At 30.7% G+C, this 23,542-nt stretch overlaps 1 protein-coding gene across 1 annotated transcript in view; it reads right to left on the bottom strand.

Moving 5' to 3' along the window:
• The window catches only part of CDH9 (cadherin 9), a 58,504-nt gene extending 40,000 nt beyond the window's left edge, over window positions 1-18,504 (bottom strand). Inside the window, exon 1 of the mRNA XM_006907116.2 lies at window positions 18,277-18,504. Within this exon, the coding sequence (XP_006907178.1) occupies window positions 18,277-18,504 (228 nt within the window). The remainder of the gene's footprint in view (window positions 1-18,276) is intronic.
• Between the last annotated feature and the right edge of the window lie 5,038 nt (window positions 18,505-23,542).

Raw genomic sequence — 23,542 nt, 5'->3', positions numbered from 1 at the left:
AAAATAGATAAATAGCCTAAATGTAAGAGCTAAAAATATAAAATATGTAGAAGAAAATATAGAGGTAAATCTCCATAACCTTAGGTTTGTCAGTGTATTCTTAAATATGACACCATAAGCAAAAAAAGTAAAATAGACAAATTGTCTTAGAAAAAACAAAAACAACAAAAAAACTGTATATCAAAAGACACTATCAATAAGGTGAAAAAATAAGCTACATAATGGAGGAAATTTTTGTAAAACATATATCTGATAAGGATCTATTATCCAGAATTATAAAGAACCATCACAATTTAACAGCACAAAGACAAACAACCAAATTAAAACATATTTATTTTTAAAATGGTCAAAGGACTTGAAGAGACATTTTCCTAAAGAAAATATAGAAAAGGCCAACAAAAACACCAAAAGATGCTCAACATTAACAGTCATTAGAGACACTAATCAAAACGACAATGAGATACCACTTTACACAGACCATAATGGGTATTTAGAATAAAACAGAAATAAATTTTGGCAAAGATGTGGAAATTGGAACCTTCATGTATTACTTATGTGAATGTAGATGCTATATCCCCTGTGGAATACAGGTTGATAGCCCATCAATAAGTTAAAAATAGAATTATCATATAACCCAGTAATCACACTCCTACATATATATCCAAAAGAATTGAAAGCATGTGTTGAAACAAATACTTGTAGGTAAATGTTCATAGCAACTCTATTCACAGTAGCAAAAAGGTAAATCCAAGCATCCACCAGTGGATAAATGGATAAACAAAACTATATTCATACAATGGAATATTGTTCAACTATAAAAAGAAATGAAGTATTGGCATACACTATCATATGAATGAATCCTTAAAATATTATAGGTGAAAAAAGCCAGAAATAAAAGATAACATAGTATAAGATGCCATTTATATAAAATAGGTAAATCCTTAGAAACTGAAAACAGATTAGTGAATGACAGGAACTGGGGGGCAAGGGATTAGGGAACGATGGCTTAGTAGGTATGTGTTTTCTTTTTTAGAGAGAGAAAACAGTTTTGGAAATAATGATGAAGGTAGCACATTAACACTGTATTAAATTCTATTGAATTGTATACTTCAAATTGGTTGATTTATGTTAGTAATACTTCAAACAAGTAAAAGAAAAATGAAAAAGTAATGGAAACATAGAAATTTAAATTTCTTTGGTTTTGTTTCTCCTGAAATTTTACGACACTGCATAAAGAGAAGTCATTCTAGGTGCTTTCTAGTTAGGGAACATGAGCAGATCCCCTGCCTGGGGATGTGCATTTTAAAAACAACAAATGTCTTATGAACAACCTTAGACACTGAAAGATGAAAGAGTGGTCAGTGCTGTTATTGCTAATGTTCAAATTATTTTAAAACTAAAATTTTATTTTCAGTAAAGTTATTGATTAAACATGAGGATAAAATCAAGACAATTTATGCATGGACACAAAATGCTTACCTCTCATATGCCATTTCTAAAACAACTGAAAAATTTACACATTACATGAGACTTTCCAATTAATAATATAATTGTGAGGCTGGAGACTTTCTGTTTAGAATGACATTTGTAAATTTGTCAACATAAAAAAGATAGCTACTTCAAAAAAAAAATCTCTGGAAGGTATGCACAGTTTAGGAAACAAACTAAAAAGTCACATGAGTTCAATAGCTGGCAGATACTAAGAGAAAAAAATCGTATGTTGAAGCTTTGAACATTTTCATTTTTTGTTTAACTGACATTAATTTTCAAATATATATTAGAGCTCCAATTGTAAACTGGGTATCAGCTGGTATATCCCGATCTTTTGAAATTTTAGATAAAACTGCACAAACTTTTTAAATATCCTATTGAAATGCAAAGTCCTTTCCATTAGCTGAATGATTATCAAGGATGCCTGTATGATCTTATGACTTTTATTCCTCTTGCATGTATACTAGGTCATCCAAGATATAGTATTTTTAAGTAAAAATAAGTAAATAAATAAGAAAAAAGAAACTTAATACACTTAATTTGCACCCAGACAACCAGTAAACCTACCAACATGCCTAACAGATTCATATATAATTTTTATTGTGTTGTAGATTTTATTATATAAAAGTCCAAGTAGTCCACTTTGACCACTTCACAGAAATGTAGCACTATGCGTTTATCATCTTAAAGCCCTTTTTACTACCAAACACAAAGTTTTCTTACTAACTTTAATCGACCCTTCACCAAAATAGTTAGCTTTCTATTATTGGAAGTTTCCTTAACCACTGTCTTCTTTTGTTGTGCTACCCACCAACAGGACAAAAACAAAACAAAACAAAACAACAGCAACAACAATAAAACTTTTGAATTCTAACTTTTGGTGGTAATGATGGTAGTTTAGAGTCTGTCATAAAGATCTCACCCTCTAATCAGTTTATCATTTTTTTTCTAAAAAGAAAAAATATTTTTTTAATAAAATGAACTCTCCTGATAGCTGTCTAAATATTTTCCTACCAAAAGTTTTAAAAAAATCTCTTTGAAAAAGTTATTCTGCACAGTAATTTCATGAGAATATAAAATAAAGTAAAAAAATTACCTATTACTATTATTTGTAAATATAATTACTATGATGCACATAGATACTGAGCAATAATTGATCAGTCTCATTAAATCACATTAGAATCAACCACTTAGAACTACTGGTAATGATATAATCTTCAATCTATAGCATTTAGACTTTTGTCCTTTTTGAGCCTAGAAGAAAATGTAGGAAATAAGACAGTACCAAAATAATTTATGTTCCTTTGTAGCATAGCAGTGTATCTAGCTTCTGGCTCTGGCTCCATTTAAGGTACTTTTTGCTGGACTACTTTTAAGTTAATTTTGGATAAGGTACTTACATCTTAGATTCTCTCAAAATATTTATATTGAAAATACAGCTAAGCACAAAGGCACTGAATGACAATTTTATCTTTCTTGGGTTATGGTAATAGCAATTGTTAATTGCTGATATACAAGCCCAGCCAGAACGCTACAGGATAATATTTTATAGCTTGGTACAAAGATGTAAAATCAGCACTAAATTAGATAAATAAATAGTAAATGCAAGTATATAAAGCAAAGTGAAGATCGAGACTTCATCTATCCTCATCTCACTGACTTAAATCAGTCTAATGTAGCTGAAGATTATACATATGTACGAAGATATATATATATATCTACATATATATGCTATATATTGAGAATTATATCATTATCAGTAGTTCTAAGTGATTGATTCTAATGTGATTTAATGAGACTGATCAATTATTTCTCAGTATTCATGTGCATCATAGTAATTGTATTTGCAAATAATAGTAATGGGTAATTTTTTACCTTATTTTATATTCTCATGAAATCACTGTGCAGAATGACTTGTTCAAAGATTTTTTTGGTAGGGAAATATATGGACAGCTATCAGGAGGGGGTGTGTGTGTGTGTGTGTGTGTGTGTGTAACTATTAATTGATGTTGTTTGCCCTCCTAAAACATAAAATGTGCCCTTTTTTTTACTAAATAATTTATCTCAGATAGTTTCTTATATCATTTAAAAAAGTTTCATATACTCTCTTCTCAGTGAAGAAATTGTTCATTCTTATTTAAGCAATCTTCAATGAATGTATGTTTAGGTTGGTTTCCTTGTTGTCACTAGTTACTATATTGAGTACTATAATGAATATTCTTGTACATATATCTTCATATATTTCTAAGAATATATCTTCTGGATAAAATTCTAGTGGGAGAATTGCTGCATCAACTATTAACTACTATTTTATTTTTTGTTATTTTTGAATACCTAGTGCTAAGATGCATTTCAAAATCCCTTGACAAGTATCAACCTTTTTCATTTTTATAAGACTTATTGGAGAAGTACATTTCACTATTGTTTTGATATTATTTCTGTTATTTTGAGCGAAGTAGAGAATTTGTTCTTATATAAATGGCCAGAAAAGAACTTTCAGAATGATGACCATTTTGAATTTTTGAAATATCAGTGTGAAAAATTCGAGCATGAAAGTAAGTGAAAAGCAGGAATTCCATTTATGTGGGTAATGAAAAAAAAATTACTCTTACCTTTTTATGTATGTTCCTGTTCCCAATGCCATTGGCTATGTGATTCTTGTAAGCATTCATTGCAAACCTGAGATGCCCTAGCATAGTGACTAAAACTAACAGATATCAATGCATAGCTGTAGAGTTTAATTGGACTAAATTGATACTTTAAAAATTCATAATTCTCTTTGCCTGATACCTATGCTCATTATTTCTTTTAATTATTTTTCCTTGGTTTATTGCCAACATTGAAAATCCTAGATTTTTACTTTTCTTACCTATTGGTGGGCTGAAAAAGAAATTAAAGATATGTATACATAGATATAATATATATGATACAAGTAGATGATATATATCATATACATGTTATATATATTATATTCATGTATACATATACACATACCTTTTTCAATGTAAGTCATCAGTATATATACATACACATGATGTATATAAATAGTTTCCCCAATATTGTGTTGTTTGGATATTCCTGATCAAGCTTCGCTGTTTAGGTTACATTACATTTATCAGGCTCATGGCATAAAATAAACATAGAGAATAACTAAATCACTGCAACAACTCCAAAGGATGGTAGAATAATTGAGTACACCCTGAAGTTTTTGCATCAGTAATAAGAACCTTCGTTTCTCTGCCTTCACTGAATCCTTTCCATACATTTACATAGACTAGACCTTATTTATTTGACCAAAAAAAAACTCATTTTGCAAATTTGACCTTGTCCTGTATACTCGTATACATATAAAAAAGATGATTTTTTTCTCATAAATGTTTCAAGTCCTACAGTGATTCAAATGTCAAGTGCAAATACAATAAGAATGGTTTTGGGATCTTCACATATAATTCAAGTCGAATACCAACAAACTTTCATTTTCTCTAAATTTTCTGATCTAAAGCAGAGAAAAAAAATGTTAGCAATGAAAACCTCAGAAGTGTTCTGACATAGGAGAGGCCATTCTTATCACAATTCACACATTTATTACCTTTTATTGTATGATGTTCCTTTTGACAGAAATGCAAACTCTGCTTCTTTTTGGCTTTATGCAAAGCTAAAATGGGAGTCTCTATTTCTAGCCTTGACCAGAAAGTTAGAAAAGAGAATGTGCACTGTCTGATTCCAGCATTATTCACCATGAAAATGGTCAAGATGAAGCACATCTTACCAGGAGTGAAATGACATGAGAGAAAATTAGGATTCACTCATCGGCCATATTCTCTCTCATAGAATACAAACAAAGATTACAGCCTTGAATACATCATTTTCAAGAGGCAATTTTTATACTCTAGGGAGTGCTAACTACTGCAATGTATTATCACTCTTGCTATTTCATTCCAGCTTTAGAGAAATATCTGCTCAGTGGGAACAACTTTAAATAGTATTATCCATTGTGTTTTCAATGCACAAAATTCATTAAATGTAAAACCTGCAAGTCAAAAAAGAAGGGACTTTAGAGTGAGTCATTATCATGCAACATATTATTTGTATATGTTACTAAAATCAACTACATGGCTGAAATACTTTGACAAGTTTTGCCTCAGGATATTTGCTTGTGAAGTTTAATCTCTTTACAAAGAAAGCTATTCTTATTGCTCTAACAAATGTGTGTGTGTGTGTGTGTGTGTGTGTGTGTGTGTGTGTGTGTACACATATGCCTGCACTCCTCTTAGGATTATAAATTGCAACAAGGTAGTAGTAAGCTTATATTTTTATCCAACTTTGAAATGATGCATGATCATGATATGTGGCTTCAAATTAGGTTATTGACTGTGCTCTCTATATTAGTCTATATATGACTTCGGTTAATAGCTTAAGAATTGGAAAACCTAAGCTACCAAGATCTTTATAGCCTACGGAAGATTTGGCTAGATATCTGACTGAATAAATATATCATTTTCTTTTGTACCTTAGCTTGTAATCACCTGTGTGGCATCTGTTTTATTTTGTATTCTTTTACTAAAGAAATTACTTGAAGACTAGCAAGCAGTGCAAGCTGTATTAACTATTAATACACAGTTGAGCCTGACTTTAATTTATCCACAAACATTTAATTATAGAATATTATCCATCAACTTCAAATACTTCTATAACCAAAGCTTTTCAAGTGATTCTAACAAGAAGAAATTTCACTGATTTTGAGTTTCTGTTTCTCTGCCCTCATTTACCTAAGGGAACATGTTTTAATGAATATTTCCTTAAATAGATTTTTTTCCTTTTGTATTGTGATCTCATTTTCTATTTTAATATCTTGAATGAATTTTAGGTTCAAAAAGTGTTTATAATGCATTTTTACACTTTAAAATACATTGAAAATCCACAGAATAACATATAATGTTTATATTATTTGATATGGCTCGATTTACCTAAGTCTCCTAACGTAATATATTTTAAAACTTATTTATCCCTCTTCTGCACTATTTTGTTAAGATTACGTATTCATGTTTAAAAGGGCCATCTTTAAAGATGTGAGCAAAAATGATGATTTTTGTACTCACGAAGATAAATAAGCAAATAAATAGGCATATATTGTGCCTATTGCAAAACTTTGCAAAACTCTAGTAAAGCAGTTCAATGGGTTTTGATGAAATCTGCCTATTCATTTTCAGTTTTATCTTGTGCTTAATCAGTGTAGTAATTACAATAGTGATGGTAAAATCAAATGCTAACATGTGCCAGACACTGAACTGGGGTGGGGAGAGAACAATCTGTATTTCCAAAGAATAAGTCGGTCTAAATAGATATGACAGGAATTTTTATAAAATTCAGTAAAAACAAAATAGTGATGTGAATGTTCATTTTGCATAGCTCTGTTACATATACAGTAGAATGAAAGATTAAATAATTCAAAAGACGAAGGATAACTAGTGATCTTGACTTCTGCCCTCACACTTACATTGATGTACTGATGGAATTAGTGGAGGTGTTCAAATTGCAACAGGCAGAAGGTACAGTAGTCACTGATCTCATAGGTGCTTAATGTTGTGACTGGAAGGGTGAAAGTATGATTCTAAAATTGGTGTTTTGGTCCAGATGAGAATTGAATAGAAAACATTTACAAATTGTCACTACAGATTTCCATTGGAAGGTCTGAGTCCTTTGCCAGGAAGAAAATAGTGAGCCATCATGTTTCCTAACATGCTAGAGGACATCAAAATGCCAACAGTTTTATCCTTAAAAATATTTACCAGAGCACGGAACTGATTTATACCATCAACTGTGGTATAAAGTACTTGAAATCTAAGTCTCTGATAACATCCCCAAATATTTAGTTGATGTCTAAGCTTCATATGCATAAGATACAACTTCAAATAAGACAGATAATATCAGCAAGAAAGCTAAGGAACTGAACAGAGATTTTGTCAGCAGAGAATAGAAATTAGAGTTGAATCCTTGCCAAGTTAGTGTAGGTTTGCAAGTACTCCATATCTTCTGTCGTGCTCAAGAAAGGTCAAATCCTAGAATGACAAAATAATTCTGCCATGGTATAAAATCTGTGTAAACTAAAAGAGTGATAAAACAAATAAACAAATGGGGTGAAATACTGATAATTGGTAAATCTTGCTAAATACTATACAGAAAATTTTTGCACAATTTGAGTGACCCTTTGAAAGTTTTAAATTATTCAAAATAAAGTTAAAAGAAATACACAGGGATATTGATTGGGATGGCACTTAATCTTTAGATTTTTTTTTTTTTAGTCTTCTAATCTCTAAATATATTGTATTTCTCCATTTAGGTCTCCTTTAAAGTTTCCAGGATTTGTAGTTTAACTTGAATATTTGAGTATTGCAGCTGGTTCTTATCATCACTTCCCCTTGGGACTTTATGTCTTTTTACTCTTAGTCATTTTGTGTTTGAGTGGCTTAAATCTACATTTCCTAATGATTTGACCACCTTACCTAGTGGCAGGCAACTAGGAAATTATCTTTTGTGAAATACTATCTAATCTTTTTGCCCATTTTTATATTTACCTGTTCATATTTTTATTGGTTTATGGACTTGTATAGGCTTATGAATATGTGTCATATCTATTTTTACATGTATAATATATACTAAAATTATTTCCTTGCATTTGTAGACATTTTATCTATTTACACCTCTAAATGACTATTTCAGCATCTATAATCTAAGAGCTAAGAAATTGTCTAATATAATCATAGTACAATTAAAAATTAAAGAAATTTAATAATATAATTACATTTAACATTAAAAAACAGTCCATCTTCAAATACGTCAATTGGTTCAATAATATATCAATGGTATTTTCCCACTTACAATTTCCAGGATTCAGTCTACAATCATGCCCTTAAGTAGGCATGACATGTTAATTTCTTTAATTTGAAATAGTTCCTAAGATGAATAGAAATTGAAAAGCTAATTTTAAAACTTTTATGAAAATGTAAAAGACCTCAAAAGCCACAGTGATCTCGAAGAAGAGAAATGCTATGGGGGAACTTAAGTGACTAGATTAAAAAATAAAACAATAATGGTTCAATAATTAAGGCAGCTTGGTATTACCATAAGGATAAATAAAATGATCAAGAAGATGACTAGAAATACATGTACACATAGACAGATATGTGAATTATATAAAAAAATTCATTGGAGTTAGATATGTAAGTTATCTTAAAAAATTTAATGCTGGAACAATTCCAGGTCTATTTGAACCCTTGATCTCTACCTTAAGTCTATAAATTAATTCAAATTGGCTTATAGACCTACATGTGATAAAGTTATGAAGTTTCTAGAAGAAAAGAAAATATATCACTTAATGATAGGCAAATATTTCTTAAATATGCATCAAAATTAATAACCTTAAAGGAAGAGATTGGTAAATTAAACCAAATTAAAAGTAAGCTAAAATTAGAATAATTTCCATATGTCTAATATATGACTTGTATCTAATATATATAAAGGCCTTTTAAAAGGTGACAAGGCAAAGGTAGATAACAACTTTAAAAAATGAGCTAATGCCTATACATTTAATTCAAAACTAAGATTCCCAAATGTCCAATTCAAAATGAAAATACTCCTGACTTAAATTTTCAAGATCACTCAAAACTATAATGCAATAGTACTGCACACCACCAAAAATGGTTAAGCTTTTAAAATTATATAATACTAGCAAGATAAGACATTAGTAAGTATATGGAGTAACTGGAATTCTTATCAATTCCTGGTTGGAGTAGAAAATGGTGCTATCTCTTTGAAAACCTTTTGCTAGTATCTACTAAAGATGTATGCCCACTCCATGATTCAGCAACCCCATTCTTAAAATATATACACAGGAAATAAATTCACACATCATAATAAAAATATGTAAGAATGTTTATAGCACTTGTGTTTATAATAGCTTCCAGTTAGAAGCACATCAGTCATCTATCAACAGTAGAATAGATAAATTAATTGTAGTATGCCTATACAATGGGAAACTATAAAGCCATTAAAAATTAATTCTACACACAGCATCATGGATGATTTTATCCTCCATAAATTTGATATATAGAGGCTAGACATACTGTTTAAGTTTGTGCATATGAGATTCAGGGACCGGCAAGCTTATCATAAAAGATTCAGATCAGCAAACTGGTTACCACTGAGAGAGCATTGATTAGAAAAAGGTATTTATGAGGGTACATTCTTGGGTGCTGGAAATTTTCTATATTGTGATCTTGGTTATTATTAACATAGGTATACACAAATATTAAAATTTCATTGATGCAATTTTGATGTGCATACATTAGTTATACCTGTATATCTTTTAAGAAACCAAGTTGACAACACACACATACACACATACATTCATTAAATGTTTTAATCTTCTGATCCAGAATTATTTATGTTCATAGTCATTATTTATGTTACAGTCAAGCAGTGCTTAATGATGAGATTATGTTCTGAGAAATGCACCCTTAGATGATTTTGTTGTGTGAACATCATAGAGTACACTTATACAGACCTAGATGGTATAGCCTCCTACACATCTAATATATATACTATAGCTTTTTTCTCCTAGCCACAAACCTGTACAGCATGCCTACTAAATACTGTAGGTAATTGTAACACAATGATAGATATTTGTGTGTCTAAAAATAGAAAAAAATACAGTAAAATTACAGTATAAAAGAGTGTGTGTGTGCCCCTGCCTTAATGGGGCAGGGTGAAGGCTGTAGAAGGGTGCAGCTGTGGAGGGAGGGTAGACTTCAGGAAGAGGAAGGAAGGAAGGGAGAGAGGAAAGAGGAAAAGGAGAGAGAAAGTGTTAGCAGAGATCAAAGGGACCAAGAAAAAAGCTTGAGATGAGAAATAATAAAAGGGAGAGGGGGAGGGAAGAGAAGGGAGGGGACAAGCACCCTGAGGCAAAACTCAACACTCTTCAGAGAAAGATAAAATTTAAAAATCTATATAACATATTATTCATAATGCTCAGTATACAGTCTAAATTTTCTAGAGATTAAAGAATGAGAAAAATATAACAAAGTGAGAGGATAGTCAATCAAAATAGACACAAATAAGACTCAGATGTTAGATTTAATGGGAGAGGCTATAAAAGTAACTATCATAAATATATTAAAATTTATAGAGCATACTAAAATAATGGATTAGTACATAAAGAATTTCATAAAATATATGAAAAATCAAATAATCAAAAATAAAGACTGGAAGTATAAAATAGAACATCTATAATAAAAATGTGTATCAACAGATCAGACACAGAAACATAAGTAACAATACATTTGAAGACAATAAAAATAAATTATCCAAATTGAAGAACAGAGGAAAAAATATGTTGAAAAAATATATACAACACAGTTTCAGTGATCTGTGGAATAATACAGTGTGCCCTAACATACTCTTAGTAATTCCCCAAAAGAAGAAAGAACAGACCAAAATATAATTTTCAAAAACTGACCATACGATTTTAAAATTTAATGGAAAAGGACCCACTAGCCTAAGAAGACCAGTGAATCCCAAGCAGGATAAACAAAACACATTTAGGTATCAAAAGTGATAGTGTCAGGAGATAAAAACAGACAGAACCTTAAAAACAGAGACTAATATGCATTACATATAGAACCATAATGATGAGAATAATCACTGACTTCTTATTAAAAGTAATAGAATACACATTGGAATGTAACAAAAATTTAAAGTGATAAAAGGAAAAGATAAACATGTAAACCTATATTTCTATATATAATTAAAATATTTTTCAAAAATAAAAGTGAAATAAATATATTTTGAGATTAAAAAAAGCTAAGAAAATTTGTTTCTAGTAGACTCACATTACAAGTAATGCTGAAAGAATTTTTCAGGTTGAAAGGAAATGATAGCAATAGAAATTCAGATCTATATGAAAGAATGAAAAACACTGGCTGAAAATGATAATTATGTATGTTAATATAAAACATAACAAAATATTTTTAAAAGCTTTTAAATCAACATTAAAATGTTTAAAATAAACATTTGCAATATATGGCACATTTTATAATATGTACAGATGAAAATATATGACAAAAATAGAATAAAGTTCCACAAGGAAATTTAAGTTATATTATTCTAAGTATATTGCATTATATGCTAAAATATATAGTATTAATTCAATTTATATTATAATAGGTTAAGGATAACTTATAAAGAACATACATTCAGATATTTAAAAAAAAATAATAATTGACCCAAAATATTGTAGAAAAGCAGAAATAAAGTGTAAAGAACAGTGGGGTAAATGAAAACATGAAACTGGTAGAATTAAATCCAAATGTATCAATAATTTCATTATATATGAATGGACAAATTTAATTATATTTTAAAGATTTTCAAAGTGGCTAAAAAAGCATTAACTAAATTAAAGCTGTTTACAAGAGCTGTGTATTAAATATAGTTACACAAAAGGCCTGAAACAAAAGGATAGAAAAAGATAAACCATACAAACACAATCATAAATGAATTGGTATTGGTGAATTTGTATCAGGCAACACAAACTTCAAACAGGTGGTATTATCAAACATAAAGGGTGATATTTTATAATAAAACATCAGTTAATCAGAATCATAAAAGATAATTAGCTATGTACCTAATCATTGCATAATAATAGACATCTGACAGGTAAAGAGAGAAATTAAAAAATGGAACTTTTTAATATTCTTCTCGATGGTGCTTGTACTTAAATATTTTTTCTATATATTTCTCAACATACTCTCTTGGGGACTCTACTACTTCTATTTAAGTTTCTTTCTTTCTTTCTTTTTTTTTTTAACACTGATGAGTATACTTATGACATATTATTGAATTGTAGACTTTAAACCTACATAATTTTGTTAACCAATGTCACCCTAATAAATTTAATTTAAAAATAATTTTTAAAATCACTAGGTATGTAAAGGCAGATTTGATAGATGAAGAGACTGTTGGAATATTAGAAATAGTTCAAAAATACTGAAATTGGTATTGGGAAAAATCACGTGAAATTGGCTTATCACATAAACATTTTCTATACTCTAATATTTTTTGAATGGTTTAAAGGATACTTACATTCCAGCAAAAAAAAAAAAAACAAACAAAATGAAGTCCATTGAAATTTTAAATGTAAATATTTCTAGATATAATTACAATTCCTTATTCATTCAGAATTTATTTAACCTTATCTTTTAATTCTTAATACTTCTTTGAAATTACTTGTATTAAGGACATAGAAATTATTTTGGAGTGAAAGTGAATCTAAAATGTGTGCTTTTTGAGAGCATAAAGCAAAATGGAAGGGGCTTGGTTGCAATTAGGGCCCTCAAGTATAATTGAAATATAGAAAAGGAATTGCCTGTGGTGCGACATGTGTCAGGAGAAGGGAATACGTTTATTTTATTTGTCTCTGCTCTTTCTGTGTATCACAGTGTCAGTGTCTCAGGCTCCAGATGATAAATGCTCCATAAAGATCTACTGAAATAGGAGCTGAGTGTTAATTTTGAGTAAAACTATCAAGTTAAACATTTTGGAGAAGAAAAAACTGAAATCCAACACAAATTCAAAGCTCAAAGTTCATAGACTCTAGGTGGTAAAACAGGCCAGAATAAATAAAATTGTACCATGAATAAGATTTTGATAAACAATATAATTTTTGAGGGAAAATTCCAGATGGGAGAATGAAAATGGGCTTTCTGTAAGAGGATACATTTGAGATTGGGTTTAAAGCAAGGAGAAGAGATGAAATTATGGAAAAGGGGCTGAGATAATCCCTGGAAAAAGGCCTGTGAACATGATGAAATAGAAGTCAAGTATATAGAAGGGAAAGATTTCATTTGCCTAGAGCTCAGGCAACATAGTTATGGGGACATAGAACAGAGGCTGGAATGTGGATAGTATGTGCAAAGTATGTTGAATACTTTGAATTCTACTTAAGTAAATTTGAATGATTTGTCTACAGGCATGTCCAAGAGATTGGTATTATTTAAGAAACAGTGTGTAATATGTTTTGAGAATTAAAAAAACTTGAAGTCAAGTAAAAGTTCTCTTTAATGCAGTGGGGTGTAGTAACGTGATAATACAGTGCTCACAGTAAGGGGATTGGCAGTAAGAATTAAACAAAAGCACTCTATTATAAAAGTAGATTTTTATAGAACTCAGTGTGAAATAAGCATTTGTACACTGTCCTGAGAACCTAGTCTTAATGCTTAATATTTTTCTCATGTGTTCCTAGTTCTAAACAACAAACCTATAAAGAGAATTTTTGGATGCACTGTGCTTTATAAATCAGAAGCAGCTGCTACATGTACTGCACCATAAGTAATAACATTTTAAAACCTTTATAAAGGGAATTTATTTTGATTCTGAAAAATACTATAATATACTATAAAAATTTATCCAATATATTTCAGGAAATTTGTGACTTTATTTCTGTGCCTGGACACATCAAACTGCCATATCTTAAAAAGCCTAAGAGAAAATTGCCTATCCAAATACAATATTTTATGTACGCTTTAGGGAAATATCAATATTTAGTGCATATGTCAACATACATAAGTGCAAAAGAGAGTCATGTTTGATTACTCAGTCTAATATGAACCAGACTCCTGTTTTGCAGTTGGTACCTGTGTTTCCATTACTTTAGGTAACATCTAAACTAAGCGTATCTAATTGTAACCAAGAGCAGGATAAATGTTAAAATCCCCTTCCATTATAGGATTCTATGATAATACTCATGATGATTTCAGCTATAGAATAATAAGAGTTTTTGAAAAACCTGAAAAAATTGAGAGCTAACTGTAGAAAAGTTATCTTATAGTATTTAGATAGTGACTACTATAGGCAAATTCATGACATCATGTCAGTTGCTCTGAGCAAAGCAAGTGCTAAATATATATCTTTGAATTAAAATGTAATGATCAATTAAGTTGATATTTCAAAATTTTTTTAATGAATTTTAATTTGTTCCTTAAAAAAGAATAGCCATTATGCCTGTAAATTTGGTACCTTTTCATGCAATAAATGTGTTTTAATAACCAGATATTGAAATCAAATACCTAAATTCTGCTCAGTTCTCAATAATAAGCATTGACCAATTAAATATTAATCAGTGATAACTAGGGATTCTTTAGGATCTAGATCTAATGTGTAAAAAATCAAATACATATGAAGCTTCTCTAACAGAATAGTAGGAGCCTTTGCTATGCTTTTTGTTAAATTTATTTTAATTCTTCTCTTGAACTATATTATCAGTCTGCCTAAGTAATTCAGTCACATGTGTCTATTCAAAATACAGGGAAACTACATGATAATTGTTATAACTTTTTAATTCTCTTGAGTAAGAACCAAAGGTTTCTTTTAGTATAGAAAACAAAATTAGTAAATATCTGATAGTTTCAGTCAAAACTCAGCAACCAAACCAGATGACATTATTGTAAAAAATAAAAACTGCTCTTAATTTCAATATTTCTGACTTTTCTGTTTCAATTGTCTGAAATGACATGAGGAAATATTCTACAGTATTTCTTGGTAAAAACAGCATTATGATTCATTTTCTTGCTCCTCCAGTCTACTGAAAGCAAATCAATCATCCCAGACTGTGCTCCACCCATATCGAATTTGTACAAGAGTTTTCAGCAGGGCACATCCCATACCGTATGTAAAAACAGCTTAGCATGGAATTCTAGGCCTTTCGCAACAGTGTCTAACTTCATCCCAGCGGATTAGTCTGTGTTTGTGTGTGTGCACAAACATTTCCTTTATCATGCTATATGCAATCTCACCTTCTTGGATTATCCACATGAAAAATTTTATTACGTTTTTATTAGCTCCTCCTGCCCACAGATACCGCCCTATCCACAATCTTAGAAAATATCAGGAATTTGAAGTTAAAGAAATCTTAATGACAATTTAATTTAACCTAACAAGAATCTGAGGTTTGGGAAGTTTAATTGACTTCTAAATTCTACATAATTATTAAATGCTGCAATCGGGACTGAACCTTCTAAGTTGCATGTTTATGTGTATGCACATGTAAATTTCATTAAATCTTGTTGCTACTACTTTATTTGTTCTAAAACTGCTTCCTCTAAATTCAAGATCAAACTCTAGATTTTACATATAAGGATTATATATCTTTCTGACTTTATACAATTTTATATTACCTATAAATTAATTTGCTTCTTCTGCAATACCTGGCTTCTGTAAAAGTAAAAAAAAAAGAAAGAAAATTACGCAAACAACTTCCCATTAGAAGTTACCTATTCTTCTCCAGTTCTGGTAGTACATGGTAAATATGGTAGGCCTTTACTTCACAGGGGGTATGCCAGAGCAGTGGATCCTGGGAAGACTGTCTGTGTTTACCCACAGCAACCAGAGACAATCTGTGTGGTGTTCAGGTTAAACCCTCATCAGAATTCATGTGTTTAACTAAATTCAGGGTTACAGGTCTATCTAGTCTCTGTATATATGAATGAATAATGATGTCAAAAGCCAGGAGAATAGTTTAGGAGTTTATAGACCCTTAAGAGTTTAATATAAGAAGTAACAGGGAGCCCATTTTTATAGTGAACTAGCTATGTAGTACATGGCATCACTAAGACAAGGCACTATTACAAAACAGAGAAAGTATTTTTTTTTAAAGTAGTGCAAGCATTTTGCTGAAATTTCTTTCATCTACATATTGTTTTCCATAGATAATATAAAATAGTCGACACATAAACTTGATTTGAGTCTCCTCATTTGACAAAAATCTGATTATTTATAATGGGTTTTCCATTTTGGCTCATGAGCTGGTTGTCAAAAATAAATAAGTACAAAAAAATTGAACACCTTAACTTGTCAATGGGTGAAAAAAGAGGTTATTGTCCCAAGACAAGTGATAAGGCATTTTATGAAAAGTAATTAAACTATGCATACACTTTTGGTAGCTATTTCTGACAGATTACAGAACTAATTAAAAATAAGCAAGATGGTATAAAAATATCTAAAGTATAATGTATATTTTAAAATGTCAGTGCAGTAATGCTGGTTAATTACTCAATATACACTCAGTTTTTAGAAGGAAGCCTTTTTTGTTTATAGCTAAAACTAAATGCTTGTAGTGGAGCCTTGATTGCCTTAGGAGTACAAGTATCTCTTTTTATCTGTGGCTATTCTTCTGTATCTGTGAATCTCCCAGGATGAAACCATTTATATAAGGTTCCATGAACTAAATGTATCCTTTATACACTACCTTAGAAAAAGAATCATAAGGCAATTTCAAGTCCTCAGACACAAACATTTGTCAGTTGAACTTGAAATATCATGATGTTAGTTATCAACTATAGTGTGAAAGCAATGTTAAATGAGGGACGCTAGAGGATGTCATATGACTAACCTGAGGAGAAATAAGAGAAAAAAAAGAACATCGAGTGAACTGTTTGGGGCAAAATGGGTATGACCTATGGAACTAGAAGAGAGAGATTTCAAAAGAAGAGGAAATAACAGACTTCTGATAAAGGAAGCTGCATTTGAAAAAATAAATAAATAAATACTGTCATACACACAAAATGAATTAGGTCAAGTTTTTGGAAATTTCGCAGATAATATATTTCTGATTTAAAAGTAATAGGCATAACTTCTGTGATACCAGGTACTTTTTATGTTTATATTTTTGGCCTGTTTTATCTTATTTGCCTGGTATTACAGTGAATCAAGCAATGCTCATACCATTCCAATCACTTCTAGTATAATATACCAAGGATCAAGAAAAATAAATATGTGATCTATGGGCAAAGTTAGTATTTATAATCGTTTATTATGTTTTCTTCTCATAATTTGAAATTGCCTCAGCATTGGGTTAAATAGGGGAGAATCAACAGTGAACAAAGGAATTGTCTTGTGTATAGATTAGTATAAATAAGATTATTAAGGGGAAGATAAATAAATAGAAAATTCTTCACATCAGAAAGATCATGTCATATAATTGAGACACAGAAAAGAGAAGGAGAGAGGTAATGAACCTGTTTGCTCAAAATTGAATACAAGAAGGGAGTTATATATTCTCTAATGCCATTTGCTCCCGACTGCTAATGAGCAACTGTTGGTGTTGTTGCTACTAGGATAATATTAAATCTTCCTAAAGGTAGTTTCTTTTTTCTGCTTGTTTTTTCTCTTCTTCGTCCTTCTGCCTCAAACCTTTTGCTCTACATTATAGGCAGTAAATAGTTCAGTTTAACTGAAATTAAGAAACAGAAGCATCTAAAAGTATTTGTGTTTATTTCTCATATACATCATACTATTCTTAATTATGATAAATTATGCATCAGTAGAGACTAATATATTTTAGTAAATTTTGATATATTTCAATTGAATTTTCTTTTGCCTCCTATCACACACTAATTATTTACCCATAACTTTAAATTAAATTTCAAAGAAAGTTTTTTAATCTTTTAAATGTACACACATACAATTAAGTTATATCTAGCTGATTAATATTGAATCAAGTCCACATGTAATTTATTTTATTTTGAAGCTTAATATGAATACTACCCTACATTTAGCTACCTGAATAAATCACATTCCTTACCTTACCCTACAGAAATAATTTGCAATATCATGCCTTTTGCACATCATAATTAGTCAAATATTTTTGAATAACCATCAGTGACATGAACAGTTGCTTTAAAAATAAATATATTGCTATCACTTTCAGCTTCTACATTATCACATAAAAATTCTTACCTTGCCTACATATTGTGTGTCTGTACCTGTGTACTCTTCCAACAAGAAGAACTGATTCCACATCCAGCCACGCTTGGTGCGATGTAGCATTTTACCATCATCTTTTGTCAGACCCACTATCCTTTTGCTTGGTAAATCACTGCTAGCTTTTTCTTGTAATGGGATAGCATCAACTGTATGAAACACATAGGTCCAGATGAATAGTGGTAGGCAATGGTAAATCCTCATTATCTGTGGCTTCGGCAGGATATCAAATTCAATGTACCGTCTATTTCCCCTGAGAAGTAGGGGGAGAAAATGGTGTATTAGGTGTGTTTCACTTTTAAATAACCTACAAACTGCAAAACTTTTGTAAATGTTACTTAAATTTTATATATAATATATTATTTATACATTATTTTTCCATGTTACATCAGTGAACTATCATCAAAAACTTATATATCTTATAGATAAGTAGGAAGACATATATAGCACAAAAACTACATAGGATGTTAAAAGCTGACTAGAATTAAAAGCTGACTAGGGACTTGAATACCTAAGTACTATTCTCTGTCTCCGCTTCTCTCTCTAATCTCTCTTGGTTTGAACTAAGCATCCTCAACCTAATGGAATATAGGGATACATGGAGTTCAGATTTAACATGTTCCAATCCAGAAAGCAACTGATAGTCTTTTCTAATGTGAGTTTGAAAAATCCTGGAAATGAATTTTGATTTACCTGGTTTAGGCCAGATGCCCATACATCTATACATTCAACTACAGTAATCAAGGCATGAAAGTCAAATATCAGCTTCTAGCTTGGCTTTATCCCTTATTTCCTGTGCAACATTGGGATATTTACTCATATCATTAGATCTCAACTACTCTTTCTATCAAAAGACAATAATTACTACCTGACTTTCTGAGTATTGTTAATTTTCAACTTTAATCAATACAAAGTAATCATCATTTGTAGTATGAAGATTTATTTTATTTTTATAACAGCATATACTTAAGAAAATAGTGAGATGTGAAGAGTTGAAGTAATTTGATAAAGATCTTATAGGCAGTAAGTGTCAGAATTAGTTGTAGACTCACAGCCTTAAACAGTATATTTTAGATAAGATATGTAAAGAAGTTAGCACAGTGCTAGCACACACATTCTCAACATGTTCATGTTTTCATTTTCATTATCAACATCATTATCATCATCAAACATGGTTGCTACCACTGTAGCCTTATATATGTATATATCTCCAATATAGCAGAGTAGAGAATGGTGACTGACAGATAATATTATAGATCCTTGCTATGATCCAGAGCTATTAGCTCTGCCCGGCACATATGTACCATAATTTCCATGCCTGTTATTTTTAAAATGCAGTTACTTAACAAAGTACATATGCGTGGCCACAAATTTATATACTCCAGAATGAGAGAAATCAGTCACATCACTTTTTGACTTTGAAATCTTGAGTGATGGTAATTCTCTTTTATCAGGACTATGTGGCTATTTATTATAATCTTATAAACTATGGAAAATTGCTAAACTTAACCACAAGCAATATAAAACGCTGATGTAAATATAAATAAAAACTACAATGCCAAAGAATGCTTAGAAAAAGTGCAATGGAAAAGTACCATCTAGTGGTCACTAACTCAGAACAATGTCCTACATTTTGTTGATTAGTGATGGTGCAGTGGAAAATGAGCAGCCAGAGAATCTCGAGAACGGCTGAAATCCCATTTTGATAAAATACAACAAATTCCTTAGTTGACCGCACTGATTACCCTAATTTATTCTCATTAGGAAATTTCTTTTGGCCATTGTCCTTGCTGATCACCCTCGCCAGAGAAATTGGAAAGCATTCTTGATTTTCTGAGGTCTTTTCTAACTATCATGCCCACTTTGAGTGGAATGTAAGCCTTTAAAGCAGAAAAGTCTAATTATATTAGATGGAGCCAGAGACTTAGGCAGAGGCTAGCACCCCATAGGCATTAAATCTAGAGTAAAAATTTGCATTTGTTTTCAGTGCAAGGAAAGCAGTTGGAAGATTTTAACATAGCATGTTTATAAAAGATCAGTTGGCCACAGAGCTGAAAATAGGTTAGAGGGTATAAAAGGATTTGGCTAAGGGGAAGGTAAGTTAGACTCAATTGCTGTACTCTAGAAAGAGAAGACAATGGCATCTAGAGAAGTGATTTAAAGCAGACAGTGATACTCTGCTCAAGTTTTCTTCAATTTTTTTCATATGGCCACACACGCATGCATACCATATACTACAAGTTTTGTATGCTTTTACTTCTTCTAATGGCCTGCACCTGCAACTCTCTTTGGAGAACTTCCCTTGGCACCCGGGGTCACTTTGCCCACATGAGCAGGAGCCTAAAGTGCCTGCAACTTCAAAATCATCTCCCAGAAAATCCCTGAACCATTGTCTGACAGGTGCATAGATATGAAAACCCACATCCCAGAGCTTTCCTGCAGAATCCTGCTGGGGCTAGAACTTGACTGATGTCACACCCTCGTTAGACTCTTCTTTCTGTCCTGCTTTTCTATGTTCTACCTCATTTATGGACCTGGAAGCAATTTGTTAAACATTCACTTGCACATAAATCCTCACCTCAGGTTTTACTTCTCAGGGATAGATCTAAGGCATAGATAATATCCACACATTCACATATTGAGAAGAGTAAATACTACTTTCTCATGCATTGGTTATAGAGGGTAAAAAAAACAAGAAACAAAATATAATTCTTAGGTATTAGTTTTTGAACTGAGTGGATGATTAAGCTATTTATTGGGTATCATTTATATCAGGGAAAGGAAGATCTATTTAAAATTTAAATAATCAGATTTTTGTTATTCTTGGTAAAAATAAAGAAGTAATTTTTATAATGCTACTACTAACAACATTTCAGCATAATTAGTAACAGGAAGCAAAGTGATTCACTGTCATACTGATTTATATCATTTAATTTACATATTTATGACAACCTTTAGAGTCTTTTATAATTCCTTATATTCTTATGAGGCAATTGAGGCACAGAGAGGTTAATGACTGTTTAAGTTTATATAAGGAGAGACAGAAGAATTAAGAAAAAATCTAGGTATTCTATTGCACTTGGGCTTCACTACTCCAGAATAGCCTACTAACTTTAATGATGCTGGCAACCAACATTTATTCTAATTTGCTCTCCGCATTCTAGGCACTTTGCTGAGTCTTTTTTCAAATACCGTTTCTTTAACTCTCATTACAGCAATATTGCAAAGAAGGTATGACCATATTAGACAGAGGGGTAAACTGAGGCTTCGCTTGTTGAAGTCACTTGCTAATATCATAGGATGGTAGGCATCTGTGGGAAAGGTAGAAGGCATCTAGGATTTGAACTCTGTTTGACTGATGACAATGCTCGTGATAGTTATTGTACTGCTGCTGGGTAAAATTGTTGCATATGTGACCACCTGGATGCCTCTGTCACGTGTTTTAAGTGTTTGCCCAGTTCAGAGTCTTTGTCATTACTAACAGTGTGACCTGGAACAGTCTTACCTGGATCATCCATAGCCATCTTTTTCTCATTATTTTCAGTATCTGTATAATCTGTTTTCTTGAGACATCTTCTGTAACAACTTTTTCAAAAATAGCTCTCCCCACTTAGTCTCTATTGGTTTCTTTCATACCATATATGTATTTCTTTCATATTATTTACAATTTTAATTATCCCTTTCATTTAGTCAATATGTTTATTGACTCTTTCCTCTTGTTATAATGTAACTTGTATGGTGGTGAAATAGTTTGTAAATCACTCTGTCCTACATAAAACAGTTATTGACACAAAGTAGGTACTTAATACATTTTTGTAAAATTAATTGGTTAATTGATTCATGCATAAAATGGATGATTCCCAATTTGAGCCTGGATCACATAAAACATTGATTTAATCTTCTATTGGATAAACATATTAATAAATATATAGAAAGAGTTGAACTAGGAGATGTCTTTTGAAAGAATTCTGGGTGTTTTCTTTTTCTAAGAAATGAAATATAATCTTCAGTGAAGTAAGAGTAATGGTCATAAAAATGTGCATAATATGGGATTAAGTATAAATGTCACATGATTGGTATAACTTATAGAATCTATGTTTGAGCTTTGAAGCCCTTTTATCAAATATCATTTTTATTTTCCTCATAATTCTTGGCATAATTCTTCACATCTAGGAAAAAGTAGTGCAACTCTCCTGTGGCCAATTTAACACCTATATATTCCTGTTCTTACACAAAAATGAACATTCGGAAAGATTTTCTGTTTCATTTGGTTTTAAAGTTAGCAAGCTCTTATCCCATGGGGTTTATTAAAAATTCTTCATATTCTTTATTCACTCAATAGCAACAAGCTGATTACTAAATTTTCTATGCTTAATTATCTCTATCAGCCTTAAACGCTCTGCATTTTAATCCCATTTTTTTGTTGATAAATAAATACCATCAGATGCATTATAAAGTACAATATTTTAAATTTGGTTTAACTTTGATTTTGTAATCAGGGAATTCACTTGAATCTTGTTAACTTTAAAAACCGAAAATTGTTTTGTTATTATTCCCTTGTTTCCTTAATTATATTTCAGTTGCATTTGAGAAAAATGTCTGCTGGCTATTTGTAAATCAAGAGAAATTGAGCATAATTTTAATTAAATAGGATGTTCAGCATATAAAATAGACATCCAAAATTAAATAATATCATTATTTCTTATCCCTATAGTTTAAATACAGATAAAGTATTTTAATAATTCCAATGCTGTTTTTCAGGAAAAGTTTCTCAGGTAAAATGTATGTATGAGACAAATGAATATGATTAATTTTAGTATTTTATGACACTATTTGTCAACTAAGTACTTTTACATACCTTATCCTATTTATCTTCAAAATAACAACTGTGAGATATGGTCGTATAACTTAAATTCTTTTCCAGATGAAATACATGAGGTTTGAAGAGGTAAAGAAAACCATTTCTGATTATCCAATTATTTTGTGGTTTTGGCAAAAGTCATTTTTATCTAGTTTGATTCTTTAGTCAGTGATCTTTCCAACACATTATTGTGTTTTTTTATATCAATTGGAGACACAAGTCTGTCAGCTAAGTTAGGTATATATAACAATATGTAAAGATCAAATTTTATGAATAGACACCAAAATTATGTCTTATATAATCAAGTAACTACTTAAAGATATATGTTTGAACCTATCTATTTTTCATAGTAATTGATAATTCTTATATTTATTATGTAAA

Source organism: Pteropus alecto, unplaced genomic scaffold (genome assembly GCF_000325575.1).
Source record: "Pteropus alecto unplaced genomic scaffold, ASM32557v1 scaffold152, whole genome shotgun sequence".
Lineage (NCBI taxonomy): Eukaryota > Metazoa > Chordata > Mammalia > Chiroptera > Pteropodidae > Pteropus > Pteropus alecto.
Note: the sequence above shows the minus strand (reverse complement) of the source record. Positions and strands in the feature narration are given on the sequence as shown.